Source organism: Argopecten irradians, unplaced genomic scaffold (assembly GCF_041381155.1).
Source record: "Argopecten irradians isolate NY unplaced genomic scaffold, Ai_NY scaffold_0127, whole genome shotgun sequence".
Classification (NCBI taxonomy): Eukaryota; Metazoa; Mollusca; class Bivalvia; order Pectinida; family Pectinidae; genus Argopecten; species Argopecten irradians.
Genome location: NW_027187594.1, coordinates 55,319 through 72,907, shown reverse-complemented (window position 1 = coordinate 72,907; position 17,589 = coordinate 55,319). Strand labels below are relative to the sequence as shown.

Below are 17,589 nucleotides of genomic sequence, written 5' to 3'. Positions count from 1 at the left end.
GAGAAAACCCCATAGACAAGCCGCCTCTGTCATCAATGTCATTTGATGGAGTAAGTGTTTTTTGTTCATAATTGGATTTTGTGAGTTTAAATAAAGTGTCCATTTAGTCCTGTTGTGTCTCGTGCCATACTGTAATCCTTTCCAGTTCCCCACTTAGATATGTGGAGGTGGGAAATCATACAGACAAATGAATACAGCCAACCTGACTTAGCGACCACCCCCCGTATAATTGTAAATAACATGACTTTTCTAGGGTAAAGAAATAGCCAATTTCCATACATTTTGACCAGTTTATCAGACTACTTGGCTTTGTCCCTTCGCTGGTCTTTATAGACAAGTTTGACCATATTAGCAGTTGATGATGTTTTCTTTTTAATTTCCTTCAGCAAAAGAAGTTTTATCGATCAGACAATAACCGGTTACCCAACATTGAAGGTCTGAGGATTCAGACTTCTGACCCCACACACATCACTAAGTGTAAGACCACCATGGCCGACATGATTGATAAGTGTAGAGTGATCTCCCCTGAGGAAACGCCCCACAGCCAAGGAACTTGTACGCGACCTTAACACTCTAACAGCATCCTATGGTAAGTCAGTGATTCTAAACATTTACACTTTCTGTACCGGTGACGATTTTAGATTTTACTTGAATCCTGATTTCACTTCATTGGTTTCTGACGTTAAATCATGACATTATGATAAAAAATCTAACCACTGAAAATGCTTAAAGTTACATTAAACTAGTGAAATATGCAAAAATATTACATCATTGAAGTCCCTGGTTGTACAGCAGAGTATGTGATAAACTTTCACATCCTCCTAACAGTGAATCTTTAATTCCACAGCTAATGAATACCATGACTACGATAGCATCCAGGATGATAATTATCCGATTTGGTCAGAAGCAGAAACATCACACGAGCCAGAGAGTGATGATGAAGTTCCGGCTATCCCGTCAGATTTCCGTACTCCAGAACTTAAAGATAGTTTCCATCATACTGAAGAGGATCATGAAACAAGAGGTAATGTATAAATTGTCTGTTCCCTGAAGGTCAGATTTAACATGCCTGTTCCCTGAAGTTCAGATTTAAGATGTCTGTTCCCTGAAGGTCAGATTTAACATGCCTGTTCCCTGAAGGTCAGATTTAACATGTCTGTTCCCTGAAGGTCAGATTTAACATGCCTGTTCCCTGAAGGTCAGATTTAACATGTCTGTTCCCTGAAGGTCAGATTTAACATGCCTGTTCCCTGAAGGTCAGATTTAACATGCCTGTTCCATGAAGGTCAGATTTCACATGTCTGTAATGTACAATTATAGCTCTTTCTGTCGGGGTACATCTAGAATTGTCTCCCTGGAAAGAGTTATTTTCTCGAGGGTGAAGAATAACTCTTTCCAGGGAGACCATTCTAGATGTACCCCAACACATAGGGACATAATTCTTTCATTATAATGAACAAAATTAAAACCAATCCATTAATTTGTTAAATCAACAAGATATCTAAATCTCTAGTAAAAGAACTCATGAAGATATCTCCAAACAACATTGCTAAATTCGTGTGGCTGCACATAAGAAAGTGACTGCATTGCCATTGTTGGTTGACGCTGCAGATGACGTCAACTTCCGGTCGCATGCGGAACTTCTAAGAGGTTATTTCCCTGGGGTTAATTCCCTCCCCTTCCATTTCCAGTGAAATATCTGAATTATTCAATGTCATGTGATCAAGTTCAATCCAATCAGAATATTCTAAATGAAAGTGAGGTATAATAATGACTTTTTTCTCTAACTCTATGATCACTTGTGTCTCACGAGCAAAGTTCTTGTATAGCTTATCTTTACCCTAGGATGAAATAGAAAAATCTCACATTGGTAAAATTGTGGATATCCCTGTCAGGGTAAGAGAACACTCATGAATCTTACACAGGAAGAGGGTAGAAAGGATACCTGCCTATATCTAAAATGAGGGGGTCGGTTTGGTTTGTACATAGTGTTAAATACAGCCTCTGTCAATCAACCCACAGGGCGTGCTTCTTTGGCTCAGTATAGATAGAGAAGTGTAGATATATTTTCACGCTGGAGACCGGTGTTTGATTCCTGGTCAGGACACTAGACAGGAATGTGTATTTTTCTCTGTACTTCCACATATTTATTCATTTAATGTATAACAGTACCCTGCGTACTTAAAAAATAAGAAAGAAATTAGAGATAAGAAATTAACTTGCATGAAATTATAATTTCTTTTACAGTAAAACAAGTGGTTCCAGAAGTGCCCCCAATACAAGACCACAGACCTGGGCCTGTTCCTCCAGCTCCCCGTAGAAGTTTACCCAATGTCCCGTTTCCTACCCCTCAGAGGCCTCTACCAGACCCGAACTCGGAGAATCCAGCAATGATCAGGAGCACACAACTAGAAATCTCCAATAAAACTCTCGGAGAGGTAAATATACTAAAACATAGTGATCGTAAAAACCTCTGATTATATTTCAATATGCTCTAATTTTTGAATAGTTAACATGATTCAATTCTAAAAATAATCTATATTACTTCATCTGTTTGACAATAGACTATAATTAATATTTCTTTGTTTTCATACCAAATCTGGCTTTCTGATTGGCCAGGCGGATTCACACAGTTTGAAAACTATTTTTTTTTTTTTTTTGATACCCCGATAAAATTAAAAAATAGTGACATCAATGCTTAAAAGTGCTACTGACTTTTGCTTTTACATTAATGTTTAGAAGATATTTTAAGTCTATTTTGAGTGAATTTTGCTCTTATTATATCATTTGTAAAAGATAGAATGTAAAAGTGCCAAGAATTTATACAATTATGAACGTGTGTGCTGGTGAATATGATATTACATGAACTAGAAATAGTTATGTTGACCGAGACAGTGTTTTGTTTACCACAGGGACACTACGGGAAAGTGATGCTGGGCTACTTAAGGTTCCAAGAACGGCGTATACAGATAGCAGCCAAGTGTCTTAAGGGAAAGGACTACAGATCGGTACTGGAGAGTCAGGAATTCAAACGAGAAGCGAAAATGATGGAGGAATTGCGTCACCCCAACATTGTCCGTTTCTTCGGCATTTGTAACGATAGTAAGTTCTAGAGCTCTTTTTGTTCATAAGCTTTATCTTCAGATGATAACATTTCTATAGTTTTATATAGAGACAAAGTTTAAAGTTTTGCTTATATTTCAATTAATAAAAGTTATGTGATAAATAGAACTTACACTCGTGACTAAAGGCTCGTGGCATATCAAATTATTGGACTTATCACATAGTCACCCATGTAAGATCCTCTCTATCTGTCCATACCAAATTATTTATCTGTCAATATAAGATACCTCAATCCATCAATATGATTTCTTTAAACATCTGACAGAACTACTTCTAACTTGATCCAATTTTTTTTCTGATCAAAACAAAACATTGCAAAGATCAAATACTTAAGTTCCTGCTTCACTAAAACTGGTTTTAATTTTTATGTTGACCTGAAGATTGATATACTTTTATAAATTGTGTATTTCAGAGATCGTCATGGAGTATGTAGATAATGGGTCAATGAGTTGTTTCCTGAGAAAACAACAGGAAAAGAACCAGTGCCTCTCGCCAGACAAACTGATGGATATAATGTTGGACATCGCAGAGGTATGGTACTTTTTCAACTCATGCTTTTCTCTATTCTACAAAGTGTCTCCTTTGTCTGATTCGTATAATGCTATGCCTTAATCAGTCAGTATGACATTTTAATAGGTCACCTGAGACAAAGTCTCAAGTGACCTATTCTAATCCCCTTTTGTCCGTAGTATGTCCGTAAACAATTGACATTTTCAACTTCTCCAAAACTGCTGAAGCAATTTCAATGAAATCTTGCACAAACCTTCTAAGGCATAAGGTGAATCAAAATTGTGAATTATATGACCCCCAACACCCAGGGGGCTGTGGAAGGGGCCAAAAGGGGTAAAATTGACTAAAATTTCAAATCTTTTTCTCCACTCACAGATGTGGTAGAATCAAATACTCTTCATAGATAGAAAGATCCTTTACAAAATTATGAATTATATGACCCTGGGGTCTCTCGTCTCCTTTACAAAGTTATAGATTATATGACCCTGGGGTCTCTCGTCTCCTTTACAAAATTATGAATTATATGACCCTGGGGTCTCTCGTCTCCTTTACAAAGTTATAGATTATATGACCCTGGGGTCTCTCGTTTCCTTTACAAAGTTATAGATTATATGACCCTGGGGTCTCTCGTTTCCACCTTCTGAACATTATATGGTCATATGTAATGGCAAATGAGTCAAATGTTGTCAGAATTATCAGTATGAGATGGCCATTGAATCCTATTAACAAATTTTCCATGACTTACTCCCAGGGGCCTTAGGGATGGGGTCAAATGGGCTTAAACTTCAGAAATCTTCTTCTGAAATCCTGGAGAATCAAATACTTTTCATAGATGGAAAGGTCTTAAGTTCCTTTACAAAATTGTGAAATATATGACACTGGGGTCTGTTTATTAGCCAGAGATATAGCATTTTAACATCCATACCTGTCCTCACTGACCCCCTGGGGGACCAGAGGGGCGGGGCCAAATAGGGTCAAAATGACTAAAATTCTCAGGTTTGATGGAAGCAATGCTATTCATAGATCAAAAAATCAAATCTATAAAATCACTGACCGACTTCAAGGGCCAGTATATAGTGTTTATATGTCTTTGTTTCTTTCTATATTCAACTCAGATGACTGTTAAGGCCTATAGGCCTCATGTTTGTTTCTATGACATCATTTATTTAGATATTACATCTATATATGTTACCATGTTATGGCCATATATATATATACATGTATATATATATATGTATTCTAAATAATTCAATTTATTTATGTATATATATAAATTAATAAATATAATATTATTTCTAATATTATATATAAATATAATATTGAATTATATTTCTTATATTACTTATAATTATTTTTTCTATATATATATAGAATCAGAAAAGTATAGATTGTGAAATAAAATCTTTGTTGAAATTAAATCGATGTGAAATTAAGTTTATTTTCAGTATGTCTCAAACTAACATTTGTAGTTCTCTGTATTCTCTAACCATTCTAAACATGATTTAAACCATTCTAATTTAATGTTTTGATAATTTGAGTTCAGTTTTGGCTCTATGATTTTACAGGGAATGAAATACATGTCAGAAAAACGAATCATTCACTCGGATCTTGCTGGCAGAAACATTCTAATGACCATAGGTCTACGTGCTAAGATCTCTGACTTTGGACTGGCAAGGAACTTAAATGACAAAGAATACTATCGCCGTTCAAGGGAAAAGGAACTGCCAGCATCTTGGTGAGAAAACAATATTTAGTGTGAAAGTTGTGCATAGTTCTGTTTTTGTATTTTATTAATTTGATCTATAATCACAGCACTCATAAATCTATCATGCTTTATTCTGTAATTTTGCATATTACAGGGTTATCTGCCCTTGTAGGTAGGTATTGATTGTGACATCATGTGTTTGCGAAGGTCACATTCAAAGTTTCCTATGAAAATGACATGAGTTTTGCTGACAAAATAATGATATCACAATAGATACCTAATTCCTGCAAGGGAGGCAACTCTATGATATGCTAAGATGGAATAACAGAGATCAGTATATCAAGTATAACTTAATGATCCTGACTTATTGTTTACATACATGGGTGTTAAGCTGTACCTGATTCTCCGGACACTATTCTATCTTTGCATATTTCAGAGTTATTTCCCTTGCGGATAGGTATCCATTATGACGTCATTATTTTTTCTCAGAAAAATATGATGTTGGTTACGCTTGCAAACATGTGACGTTACAATCAATACCTACCCGCAAGGACAGATTACTCTGTAATATGCATATACAAAAGTAGTGTGTGATTGACTGTGAATCTATTGCTAGGTAATTATTTGTCCTGATTTTCGTTATTCACATCAGCCTGTGCAATATTTTTGCATGTGTCACTGGTGTAATATGACCTGGAGTGATTTTCATTGGCTGAAAATTCATTGTGGCGTCAGACAGAAACAATAAAATGACGTCATGAAAAATTATGTGAAGTCAGGATTACAAGGAGAGGGGGACAAAATGCCTGCCACCACTGGATTTTCGAAAAATACATTTTGGCGTGAAACTTTTTGTTATTAGGTTTTTGTAGTTATGTGATAAAAAGTATCTTAAATTTATGTTTATTTCATATGAGCCAAGGCTTGCAAAAATAAAAACTTCCTAGACTTGTTTCATAAAATCTCATGAAATGAACACTCATGTAAGATCCTATATATATCGAGTGAACATTTAATGAACTTACACACAAATAACTATGTGAAATTCTTGTTAAATAGACTATTTATCCACTGTTTGTTGATATAGGTGTTCCCCTGAGGGACTGATGCACTTGAAATTCACCACCCCTGGCGATGTGTGGAGTTATGGAGTGGTATTGTGGGAAGCGTTTACTCACGGCAAACGTCCGTCCTACGGCAAGGACTTAAAAGACCTAACACAACGACTTGTGGATGGGACCCGACTGGAGAGTCCAGAAGGATGTCCGGAACAGGTCAGGAACCTTATGATGTGGTGCTGGAAATATGAACCAAGGGAACGGCCAACTTTTCAGGAGATTCAGAAGGAGTGCACGTAAGCATGGATTATCTCCCTTTAATTTACTGTGGCGATTGCCTTTTCTATGGAAATTAAGAATGTGTGCATGTAAACAAGGGTTATCTCCCTTTAATTTACTGTGGCGATTGCCTTTTCTATGGAAATTAAGAATGTGTGCATGTAAACAAGGGTTATCACCCTTTAATTTACTGTGGCGATTACCTTTTCTATGGAGATTAAGAATTAGTGCATGTAAGCAAGGGTTATCTCCCTTTAATATATTGTGGCGATTACCTTTTCTATGGAAGAAATGCTGCCTTCTTATTTTCTATTTGATGTATTTACTCTATTTAACATATTTTCATGCTTTTAAAAATTGTATAAAAACAAATTAATCTATAAAACTCAGGTCATATCAAACTATTACATAATGTTTAAACTTTGTATTGATGCAAAAATATGTATCATATGTATCATGTTTTAAAAGAATATATTTAAAGTGGTTAGCAATGGGGAAATGCCTAAATACCACAGGTCCCTCTGCCTGTCAACAAGACAAATGAGGAGTTTCCGATCCCTATGTATATATGCTTCTGACTATACCATTCCATTTTTTCAGTGAAATTCTACAGGTGCTTCGACCTGAGGAAACACAATTGAAATCTGTTTTACAAGAAGATCAAGTTACAAAACAACAACAAATCTCTGTGATTATCGCCCCTGCTTTCCAAACTGTTACTACCCCTGCCAACCGAGGAGTTATCTCCCCTGAAATAACCTCTCCTGGCAGTCCAATGGATTCACACTCAGACAGATTACCCAGGAGTCCGAGAGATAAATTAGATTTTCTTATTTCCAAGAAGGATTTACATGTCTATAGGGACAAAGTTTTGGGGCAGGTGAGTAAATTATGAGCAGTTTTACAGGTCACCTGCAAAAAGTTTGCTAAACAGATTTTCTTGCTTTGACATATAAAGGCATGTCATTAAATCAGGTGGCAGGTAAACATGATGTGTTTTCTATGTGTGAATCCCCATATATGATAACATTAGTATGGCTTATTTTATCTCATGAAAGTCAAGATGCCATGGATTTCTATTAAGAATAGATAAATATACAATGTATATAGATAATAAGTAAGCAAAAAAGTATAGTGTTAATCTATGTAATCATGTTAAAAGTGCTCAATATGCAAATCAGAATAATGTTACTATATTTAAATGATGATGCTACACTGCTGACGAATGACATTTTCTCTATAAATAACAGGATCAGACAAACTAGTGTTTTCCTTAGTTACAATAATTACTTACTGTACACCATAACCAGCATTGAAAAGTTTGAGCTTCTTATTTTACTTTATTACAAAAATATTGAAAATAATTAATTATGTCCCGAAAAAAATCCATGGCACTATGCCCTATCTGAAATGAAGGACTGATTGTGTATCTACCAAAGGCAAAACAAGTTCACTTAATTTTACTTTTATTTTAATTAGACATACATATTATATACATTTACATGAATATAAACCGATTCTAGTTAAAAGTATGATAACCAATTATGCTCTGTCGGTGATGGAAAATCTTTAATGAAATAAATTTTCATTGACTTTCACTTCAGGGCGAGTTTGGTTCCGTATTCAAAGGGCTATACAAGCAGGAGGAGGTCGCCATTAAAGTAATTGCAGAAAGCTACTTCAACCGACGCAACGAGGAACTCTTTTGGGATGAGGTAGATGTCTTTGGAACGGCATCTCATCCTAATATCGTCACTTTTAAAGGATTTGTCCGAGATTGTAAGTGTTTTAGACTTTCATCATTTCACACTTTATTCCACCTGTATTGGGGGGTGCCGAGTGGTTAAGAAAATATGTCTGGACAAATAACAATTCCTCCATTTCTGGGACACAAATACGAATCCCATGTAGGCATTTGCCAAGTACTGACTGCTGGTCTGTGTTTATAGCTTACTTGGCTAAATGTCACGGCGCAGCGTCCATCATCCATCATAGTTGTTTGTCCGTCAACATTTCTTTTAATCTCTAATAGCCAAAGAGTTCTGCATGCCATGTAACCAAATTTGCCCAGAACATCCTTGTAGTAAGGGTAACAGAGTTTGTATTAATCTTGACTCTTGGGCACAAGGAGTGGGGGAGAGGGGTGGGGCACAACAATAAATTAGAAGTAAATCTTTGAGGAAATAAACACCAAACATGTATTAAGAACATTTCTCAGTACAACAAATTAAACCATGTGAGCAATACAGGCCTCTCTGGGCCTCTAGTTTCTCTGAGCATTGCGTCATTACTCCACCTATTGAGCCTGTGATGTTCTTAAATGTCCCTAGCTATCAACAGAATATTAACTAATGAAACCATAAACCACGTCATTGTATGTCTGTATGTTTGCCTGGCCCAGTTTACTTCTATGTTACATAAGTGGAATTAGTATCCCCATAGGATATGTATCTAGATGCAAATCTTATGCATAGAATACATATCCAGGTACTAGAACAGGCCGTAGGATAAGTATCCAGATACAAATCCTATTCATAGGAGTATGTATTGGGTAATAAAACATAGCTGAAGAGAAAATGTTCCATCTGTGGATTTTTTTTGATGGTTGAAGAATAGGATTCAAACATATAATTGCAAAGAACTTCACCAGTAAGCAAACATGTTTACATGTGTATTATACAGTTAACAGGTAACACAAACACTGTAAATCAACTTTCTTTTGTGCGAGATTTACTTTCACCAATTTCGCAAGTTAATTGAATAACAGTTAATTTGAAAAAAAATTTCTCTGCAAATTATCATTTTCATCATTTACACTGATAGAAAATTCCAATTTCCATTCAATTTTCAAATTCGCAAATTTTTTTTACATTATGTTTTGTGTTGTTTAGATATATACATACACGATTAGACACCAATTATTGTTCAAATGATGAATATCATTTATTCTCTGTCGGCAGTGGAGCATCTTTAATATTCGCAAACTTATTTTGAAATGGAAATTGCAAAATTTAATAACAGAAAAAGACAGTTTATTGACCTGACTTGCTCTATGTATTTCCAGCTCACATGCTCGTGATGGAGTTTGTTCCCAAAGGCTCCTTGTCTGAGTATCTGTCCAAGTGTAAATCAGGCCGAGCCTCACTCTCACTATGTCAGAACCTCGGAATCATGAACGACATTGCCTCGGTAAGTCTTCGGTGACCAGAATTTCACAATGGCCTTAGGCTGGAAAATTGGCCTAACCAATAAGATCTCTCGTAAACAGTATTTGTATAACATTATCTGGGATTTGCTATATCCAACCTTGAGACTGTTTTATAATCTTGGGAAATGAGTCTATTTTTATTTGTGAGAGGAGTAAATTGCAAGAATAAGGTTGCTATTCCTTTGCCTCTTGTTAGTTATGTATTTTCAAGAGAGAAAATCTGGAGTGGTACAAAATATATGCTTATTACAATCAAATATTTATAGTAAGGATAGCGTTGTCCTAAAAGATAATTTCATGATTCCATTAACATTGCAACAAAAAGTTGATTTGTGAAATGAGAAGTACGATAGAATAATACCATTATTTATATATTAACATAAGACACATATGCTAATTCCAGGGAATGAAATACCTTGCCCAGAAGAGAATCATTCATTGTGATTTGGCTGCCAGAAACATTCTACTAATGGACAATATGATGGCCAAAATATCCGACTTCGGACTCTCCAAGGCGATTCAACAGGACAAGGATTACTATCGCCGTGGCAACGAGAAAAAGATGCCATGCTGGTGGTTAGTATCATATGTTACTATATAGACCTGTGTCTGGATAAATTAGGAAACATGGTTTTATGCCACACAATGAAATAGGGATGGGATTTCTGAAGGTGTCTGTTTAACTACATAATTTAAAGTCTGTGGTCTTACCCAAAAAGAACTGAAAGTCTTGATTTAAAGTCATCTAACTTGAAGGGTCGTGATAACCTATTGTCATCATGCATTGTCCGTCATCTTCAGCCGTGACCTGTAGTACTTGGCTTCCGCTATGCACAAACAAAATGACTTCTCAATAACTGAAAATTGCAGGGTAGTGATATTTGGCCTAGTTTAGCATGCTGGGATGAAGAGTTACCATGCTTGTTCAATTGAATGACCTTGACCTCCATTCAAGGTCAGGGGTCAAAAATGCTAATTTTTTAAAACAACTTTCTTGTGAATAACTAAGAGCCCTAGAGACCTGATATTGGGCTTGTGACATGCTGGGATGAAGGGCTATTGAGTTTGTTCAGACAAATGACCTCGACCATCATTTAAGTTCACAACTGCCAAATACAGTGTATAGAATTTCTAGTATACAATCCTTGTATTGTTAGTTTAAAAAAGTCTATTTGATTCCTTTTGTATTGATGCAAAGTTGTTTTGCCTTCTGTCTACTTTGACTGTGCTGTATTGTGTCAATAGTCAGATAACCGTTAATTAGGCCCATAGGCCACTAATTTTACTTAGCAATCATGAGTTAATATTGTGAAGTATGAAAGAACAATAGCAATCATGAGTTAATATTGTGAAGTATGAAAGAACAATATATTTTCCATGTCTTGTTCACTACTCTCCTTTTGCATATTACAGAGTTATCTGCCCTTGTGGTTAGGTATTGATTGTAACATAATGTGTTTATGAGTGTAAAGTAATAAATTAATTTGCTCACAAAATGATGATGTCACAATGGTTGTCTACCCACAAGGGAGATAACTCTGTAGTATACAAACACAGAATACTGCAGGGTCCCTCCATAAATGATTGAATATCAATCAAAATTTAAAATCTGGTATATATTTCATTTATACAGGTGTGCCCCAGAAGTTCTCCTAAAGCAGCGCCTGTCACATGAGAGTGACGTGTGGAGTTACGGAATTGTCGCCTGGGAAATCTTCACCCTCGGAGAAATCCCAAACATTTGTGAGGTCGGAGGCAAAGACATACAGAACCTGATAACCATTGGCCTGGCTCACATGGAGAAAGGGTTCCGACTGAAGAAGGAGAAGACAAAGAATTGTCCAGACGACGTGTATCAGCTGATGATGGATTGTTGGGCGTGGGAGGCCAAAGATCGACCTCAGTTCACAACTCTACATGAAAAGTGTTTGTAAGTCTCTACAGAATCGTGTTGTGTTGTCCATACAATAAAATGGATGTGGGGTTGGGTTGGGCTGGGTTATACATAACCTTACCTTTACATTGTACATAGAAACATCTTAAAGAAGGTGCTAGCTTATTGTTAGAGTTATTTCCCTTTGAATTAATTAAGATATTTTTTAACCCTAAGTTATACACAAAAAACATTTTGAAGAAGAACTGTTAGAGTTATTTCCCCTAAAATCAGTTGGACGTTTGTATCCATTTGATCAGTTCTAAAATGATCTTGAAATTCTCTTTTACCGAAATTACTGGATAACAGTTTATTGTGTCTAAAAAATACACGATATGCCTCTGCATTAATATGAAAGTTGTACATTGTATTTCAAAAACTGAATATTGCATTTGTTCATATTTCTCCTTTACATGTAAATAGATTTTGCAACTCTAATATTTTGGAAATTCAAATATAGATCATAGTTCCAAAGATGTCTTTGATGATTTTATCAGCATACTACCTATAGCAGTTTAAGCATGCTCAATGCATGTACCATGTAACCATGGTAATGTACCAGAGTTACTTACCTTCACTGTCAATCAGCACCGACATAATGAAGGGAAGTAACTCTGATACATCTACTGTAAACAACTTATTTTCTTGACGAATTAGTTTTATGATTTTTTTTTTTATCATTAGTGAAATCTGCGAAAGAACTAAGTATGATTTAGGATGTACTAAATATGTCAAATCAAACAATTTAAATACTAAATAACAGTTTTGAAAATTTGACGAATTTTGAGGGCCAAAAAGAGCGCAGACCATATATAGTCCTTTAAAAACATGCTAAAATAAGTTGGTTTAGTGTAACTGCCATATTGTAAATGAATATTAAATGTTCTCTGAAACAAGTTTAACTTACACCCCTGATTTGGACTAGACCAATCTATTATGAAATTACAGGGGCGAATGGGTTAACTTGTATGGTGATATATTTTGTATTTCTGTGATTTTTTTCTTACAGAGCTTTACTGGATAAATATGGGAGAGCACTTCAACAGTAGACACAGAAAATAGGACATTAACTCGTTCACCTGACGACACATTTACACTATCCTGATTCAAAGGCTGGAACAGTTCATTATAAAATTTCAGGGATGACTGGGTTAATGTGTTATATAACCGACATTTTCAAAACGTGGCAAACGCTGGATCATGTGGATTGAGATTCGAGTTGTTGACAGTGATAACGGATTAAGAGATTGGATCATGTTGATTGAGATTCGAGTTGTTGACAGTGATAACGGATTAAGAGATTGGATCATGTGGATTGAGATTCGAGTTGTTGACAGTGATAACGGATTAAGAGATTGGATCTTGTGGATTGAAATTCGAGTTGTTGACAGAGATAACGGATTAAGAGATTGGATCTTGTGGATTGAGATTCGAGTTGTTGACAGAGATAACGGATTAAGAAATTAGATCATGTGGATTGAGATACGAGTTGTTGATAAAGTGATAACGGATTAAGAGATTGAAATTCTCAGCAGGCGGACACCAAAGTTATTAATCTGTTAATATTGAGCTGCAGATGTGAAAAGTACCTGCGGAATCGATCATTCCATTCTGGGGCCTCGAATAGATTATATTACTCGTTTCACACATTTTTTGCTAGTCAGGTGTTGAACACGCAGATAATTTAGTATGGCTTACTAACAATAGTGCTGTGACTCTACAGAAACGGAGTCTCATTTTATAGTAAAAACCCATACATAATTGTAGATGGTTGTTATTCAATTCAATTCTTTTATTACCATGAGCCTTTCTGCTCATCGGTTTGAAACAAACATATATACAAACACAATACACAAAATCCACACTTACATCCATTCAAAAACACCCGCTCTCTCGACATACTTACATACGCACTGACACACAAACAACTCTCGTAAGTATAAATAAGACTAGTGTAGAGGGATAAAGCTAAATTTAACTTATAAAATGTTTTTTTTTCTTTTTTTATTACTTAATTTAATATGTTTTGCTAAATTTGATAACTCTGTGCTGTTCTCTGTTTCTAAAAGTCGAATTAATTTGTACATACTCAGTCTAATGAAAAATATTTCTTAATAAAATGCTTTCTTAAAGCTAAATAATATTCACATTTTATAATAAAATGAAATTCATCTTCAATGTCCTCACTGTTATTGACAGGCAGTCATTTCAGATGAAAAGTGGTGATTGATTGAGAAAAAAAAAACTTCTCAGCAGGTCAAAACCAAGTTTGTCAACCAAACCAGTGTAACAGTCTTCATTGCCTTCTCCTAAGAATTTAAACACCAATTAACATGTTCTGATTATTAACACATATACAGGACTTTGTATATCCATACGATATCTACCTGGATACAAATACTTATATCATGTATGACACAGGTAGATGTGAAGAAACAATTCATGTTGCTGATATGTAGTTTTTGTAGTGCTACATTTGTATGAACAGTACAGTTTTATACGGTCAGGATCAGGCTACAAACGAACGACAGATGTAATATATGCTTGCAAAGGTTTTATTTAAGTTTATTCAATAAAAATAAATTATTTTATTTGAAATTGATATAATATTTATTATGCTTCACATTTTTTCACAGTATTGTATATCATCTGATGATGTTAAGAGTATTAGTAATACTGGTACCCATGTAACAGGAATCACTGTGTGTAAAGTCACATACTTTATGGAACAAAGCCATATAAGGAATAGATATCATTGTCACATCATATACATACTTAATGGAACAAAGCCATATAAGGAATAGATATCATTGTCACATCATACACATTCTTTATGGAACAAAGCCAAAAAGTAATAGATATCATTGTCACATCATATACATACTTAATGGAACAAAGCCATATAAGTAATAGATATCATTGTCACATCATACACATTCTTTATGGAACAAAGCCATATAAGTAATAGATATCATTGTCACATCATATACATACTTAATGGAACAAAGCCATATAAGGAATATATATCATTGTCACATCATATACATACTTAATGGAACAAAGCCATATAAGGAATAGGTATCATTGTCACATCATACACATTCTTTATGGAACAAAGCCATATAAGTAATAGATATCATTGTCACATCAGTTGTATCAATGTACACCCAACACATTGCCCATGGACCATTTTATACGATTTTAAAAGGAAAAGGTATCGCTATTTCCAACGTTAGTAATCTGTTTCTTTAGACTTCCTAGAAATATGATTTTTGGCCGCTAAAGCGCAGGTGTGGTAGATTTTTTTTTTTTTTTTTTTTTTTTTGTGCGTGTCGGGGAGCTTTCCACCTTTCGCAATATATACGTATACTTAGTAGAATGTGATTTAACCGATTTTTTATCTAGACCTCTTAAACGTGTAAACATGGTCTATGGGTTCTTTGGTTGGTCCATATTGAAATGAATTGTATCTTTTTCAATTATCCTTGTGGTTACGCTAGGAATTGAGGACGGCGGTACAAGATGTCCGACTCTATGGCATATTTACAGCAAATTTTGCCGTTAAAATTCTCCCAAAATAGTTTTTGTTGGTATGCAATAAAAAAATTCATAAATTCAAAAGTTTTCAAGAGTAAAAACTCTTTAATTCCACATCAAAGGATTGGAGAGACCTATAGGCATTGTAATTATGGGCATAAAAACAGTATACGAAATCATGTACATATCAGATGCAGGTACACACATCTCATTCGTATAATAAAAATGTACCTAATTAGTATAATAGTATATATGCATTGGTCAGTGTGACCGAGTGGACAGCGGCAAACTATTGTTTTAAAGGTGAACTGGACAAATGTAATTAATGCCACAGCTAGGGATCTGATAATTATTTACAGTTTATAGATTTATGCACATTAATTATGATGTAATCGTGGACCCACAAGAGTACCCAAACACCATTTTAGACGTTTTAGGGGTCTATATCCTATGCTACATTGTACTCTGTGTGTTTAATGTAGAATAGGATTTTTACTGATTTTTTTTTTATTTACGTCCCTAAAACATCTAAAAATAGTCTATGGGCATTCTGGTGGGGCCATAATTATAGAAACTGTAACTAATTCTCAGATCCCTGTGCTTAATACGTTACGGTTGGATTCTATTACGCATGGAGATGCCATCATATAAATACCAAACCGTTGCAATCTCAAACTCCAAACCGTACACTTTTTCGCAATATCATCGATCAAAACCGTTGCGCAAAGACTGACACAACGATGTAATCAATGGGTCAATCACTCTTTATTCTTCATCAAATATATGAACCTAATAATTTGTTTCTCAGTCAAATCTTGTGAATATCTTGAATAATAAGCAAGATATAGATGAAAACTTGAAGTTTTTGCTAGGAACTCGCATCAAGCTGTATGTAAGTGTCACAATTGTATGATAAATAGGAGTACTTTGCGTGAAATCACGATCTTAATACAAGGTAGGATATCTAATTAACACTTGAGCTAAATATCGGTCTGCAACACCATGCGCAATGTATTTAAACTCTTCAAGTTGGAACCTACCTGCTCGGTACTCGTATATCGAAGCGATACCGGAAACGGATCAAAACATCGTTGCCGTACTAGTTGCACTACAGTGATAACGGGTACACGCATTACTCGAGCACATGGCCTAAACGTAGGGTTGAATTACAGGTAGGCAAAGCAATGGTAACACTTCGGAGAAATATACAGCAATCTTCGGAAAGGTGTTTGATTTCCGTAGATTGCCAGAAATTTCTCCGAGATTTCCCCAATCCTGCGACTTGCTGGAACTTGGTAGTAAATAAAACAAAATGTAATCGTTCTCCCTGCGTATGTCACCTTTGTTTTAAATACACTCACTAACACATGTAACAAAAACACATATACATAGAGATTGGAAACTCCTTCTCTGTGTTTGATAACGGCGATTTTTAATCAGTATATATATATATATTCATATTTTTTTTATTGAAAAAATAAACATTTATTAAAAAAAGGAAGTGCATTGTCAGTTATTGATTTATACATTGTAAGTAAAAATATTGGGTTGTTCTTTCAAAACTCATATACACAGATGATTGGATTCTTTGTTGTTAATTGTGGCATGGTAAAACGTATGATACGTTTACATAATTCACGTGCATTCTTCCTACCAGCTGTAGACCTACATGTATGTCGATGATACACGTGTCTTCGGTATATATAAGTTTACCTTGTTTTGACACTGAATTATCAACTTTGAACGAGAGATAACCAAAGGAAAAATGCGAAAAAAGTGGATAAATTAAACCAAACCATTCAGAATACACTTTTATTTATAATTCTAACAGTTTTTTGATGTCCTGTATTATCACTGACATTTCTTGCCTTCAGCTTCCTTGGAGAATTAACCATAAACAGAATTCTAAACAGATTTCTTTCTTTGTTATTTGTGACTCACCAATGACGAATTTCATTTGGTATCAAACAACTTAATTTTCATAAAGCATAGGGAGGCTGTTATAGTCTAAATCTATCGGATAGATAAGATACATATTTTACTGTCTCTACAACAACTGCTTGTATGATAGATTTTACTCGGTTGTTCTACATCATTGGTTTGCCATTTTTATGTACATCGTTATTTTTTAATAATAATATAAAACAATTGTTGTGATAAAATGACAATGTAAGGTTATCACCTGTGTTCTAAAGGAAATAAATCTCACAAAAAGTTAGCTAATAATTTCATTGAA

The 17,589-nt window shown here is 34.9% G+C and overlaps 1 protein-coding gene across 1 annotated transcript; it reads left to right on the top strand.

The window, feature by feature from the left end:
* Window positions 1–5: 5 nt before the first annotated feature.
* Window positions 6–17,267, top strand: LOC138311819 (tyrosine-protein kinase JAK2-like; the record flags this gene model as incomplete). The annotated part of the gene is given in 15 exon segments (XM_069253003.1): window positions 6–50; window positions 387–533; window positions 535–589; window positions 848–1,024; window positions 2,248–2,438; window positions 2,913–3,102; window positions 3,536–3,654; window positions 5,199–5,368; window positions 6,426–6,692; window positions 7,276–7,555; window positions 8,280–8,454; window positions 9,740–9,864; window positions 10,287–10,459; window positions 11,517–11,813; window positions 12,826–17,267. Coding segments are annotated over 15 exon segments (2,451 nt in total), but the record flags the coding sequence as incomplete, so codon positions are not given.
* Window positions 17,268–17,589: the final 322 nt, after the last annotated feature.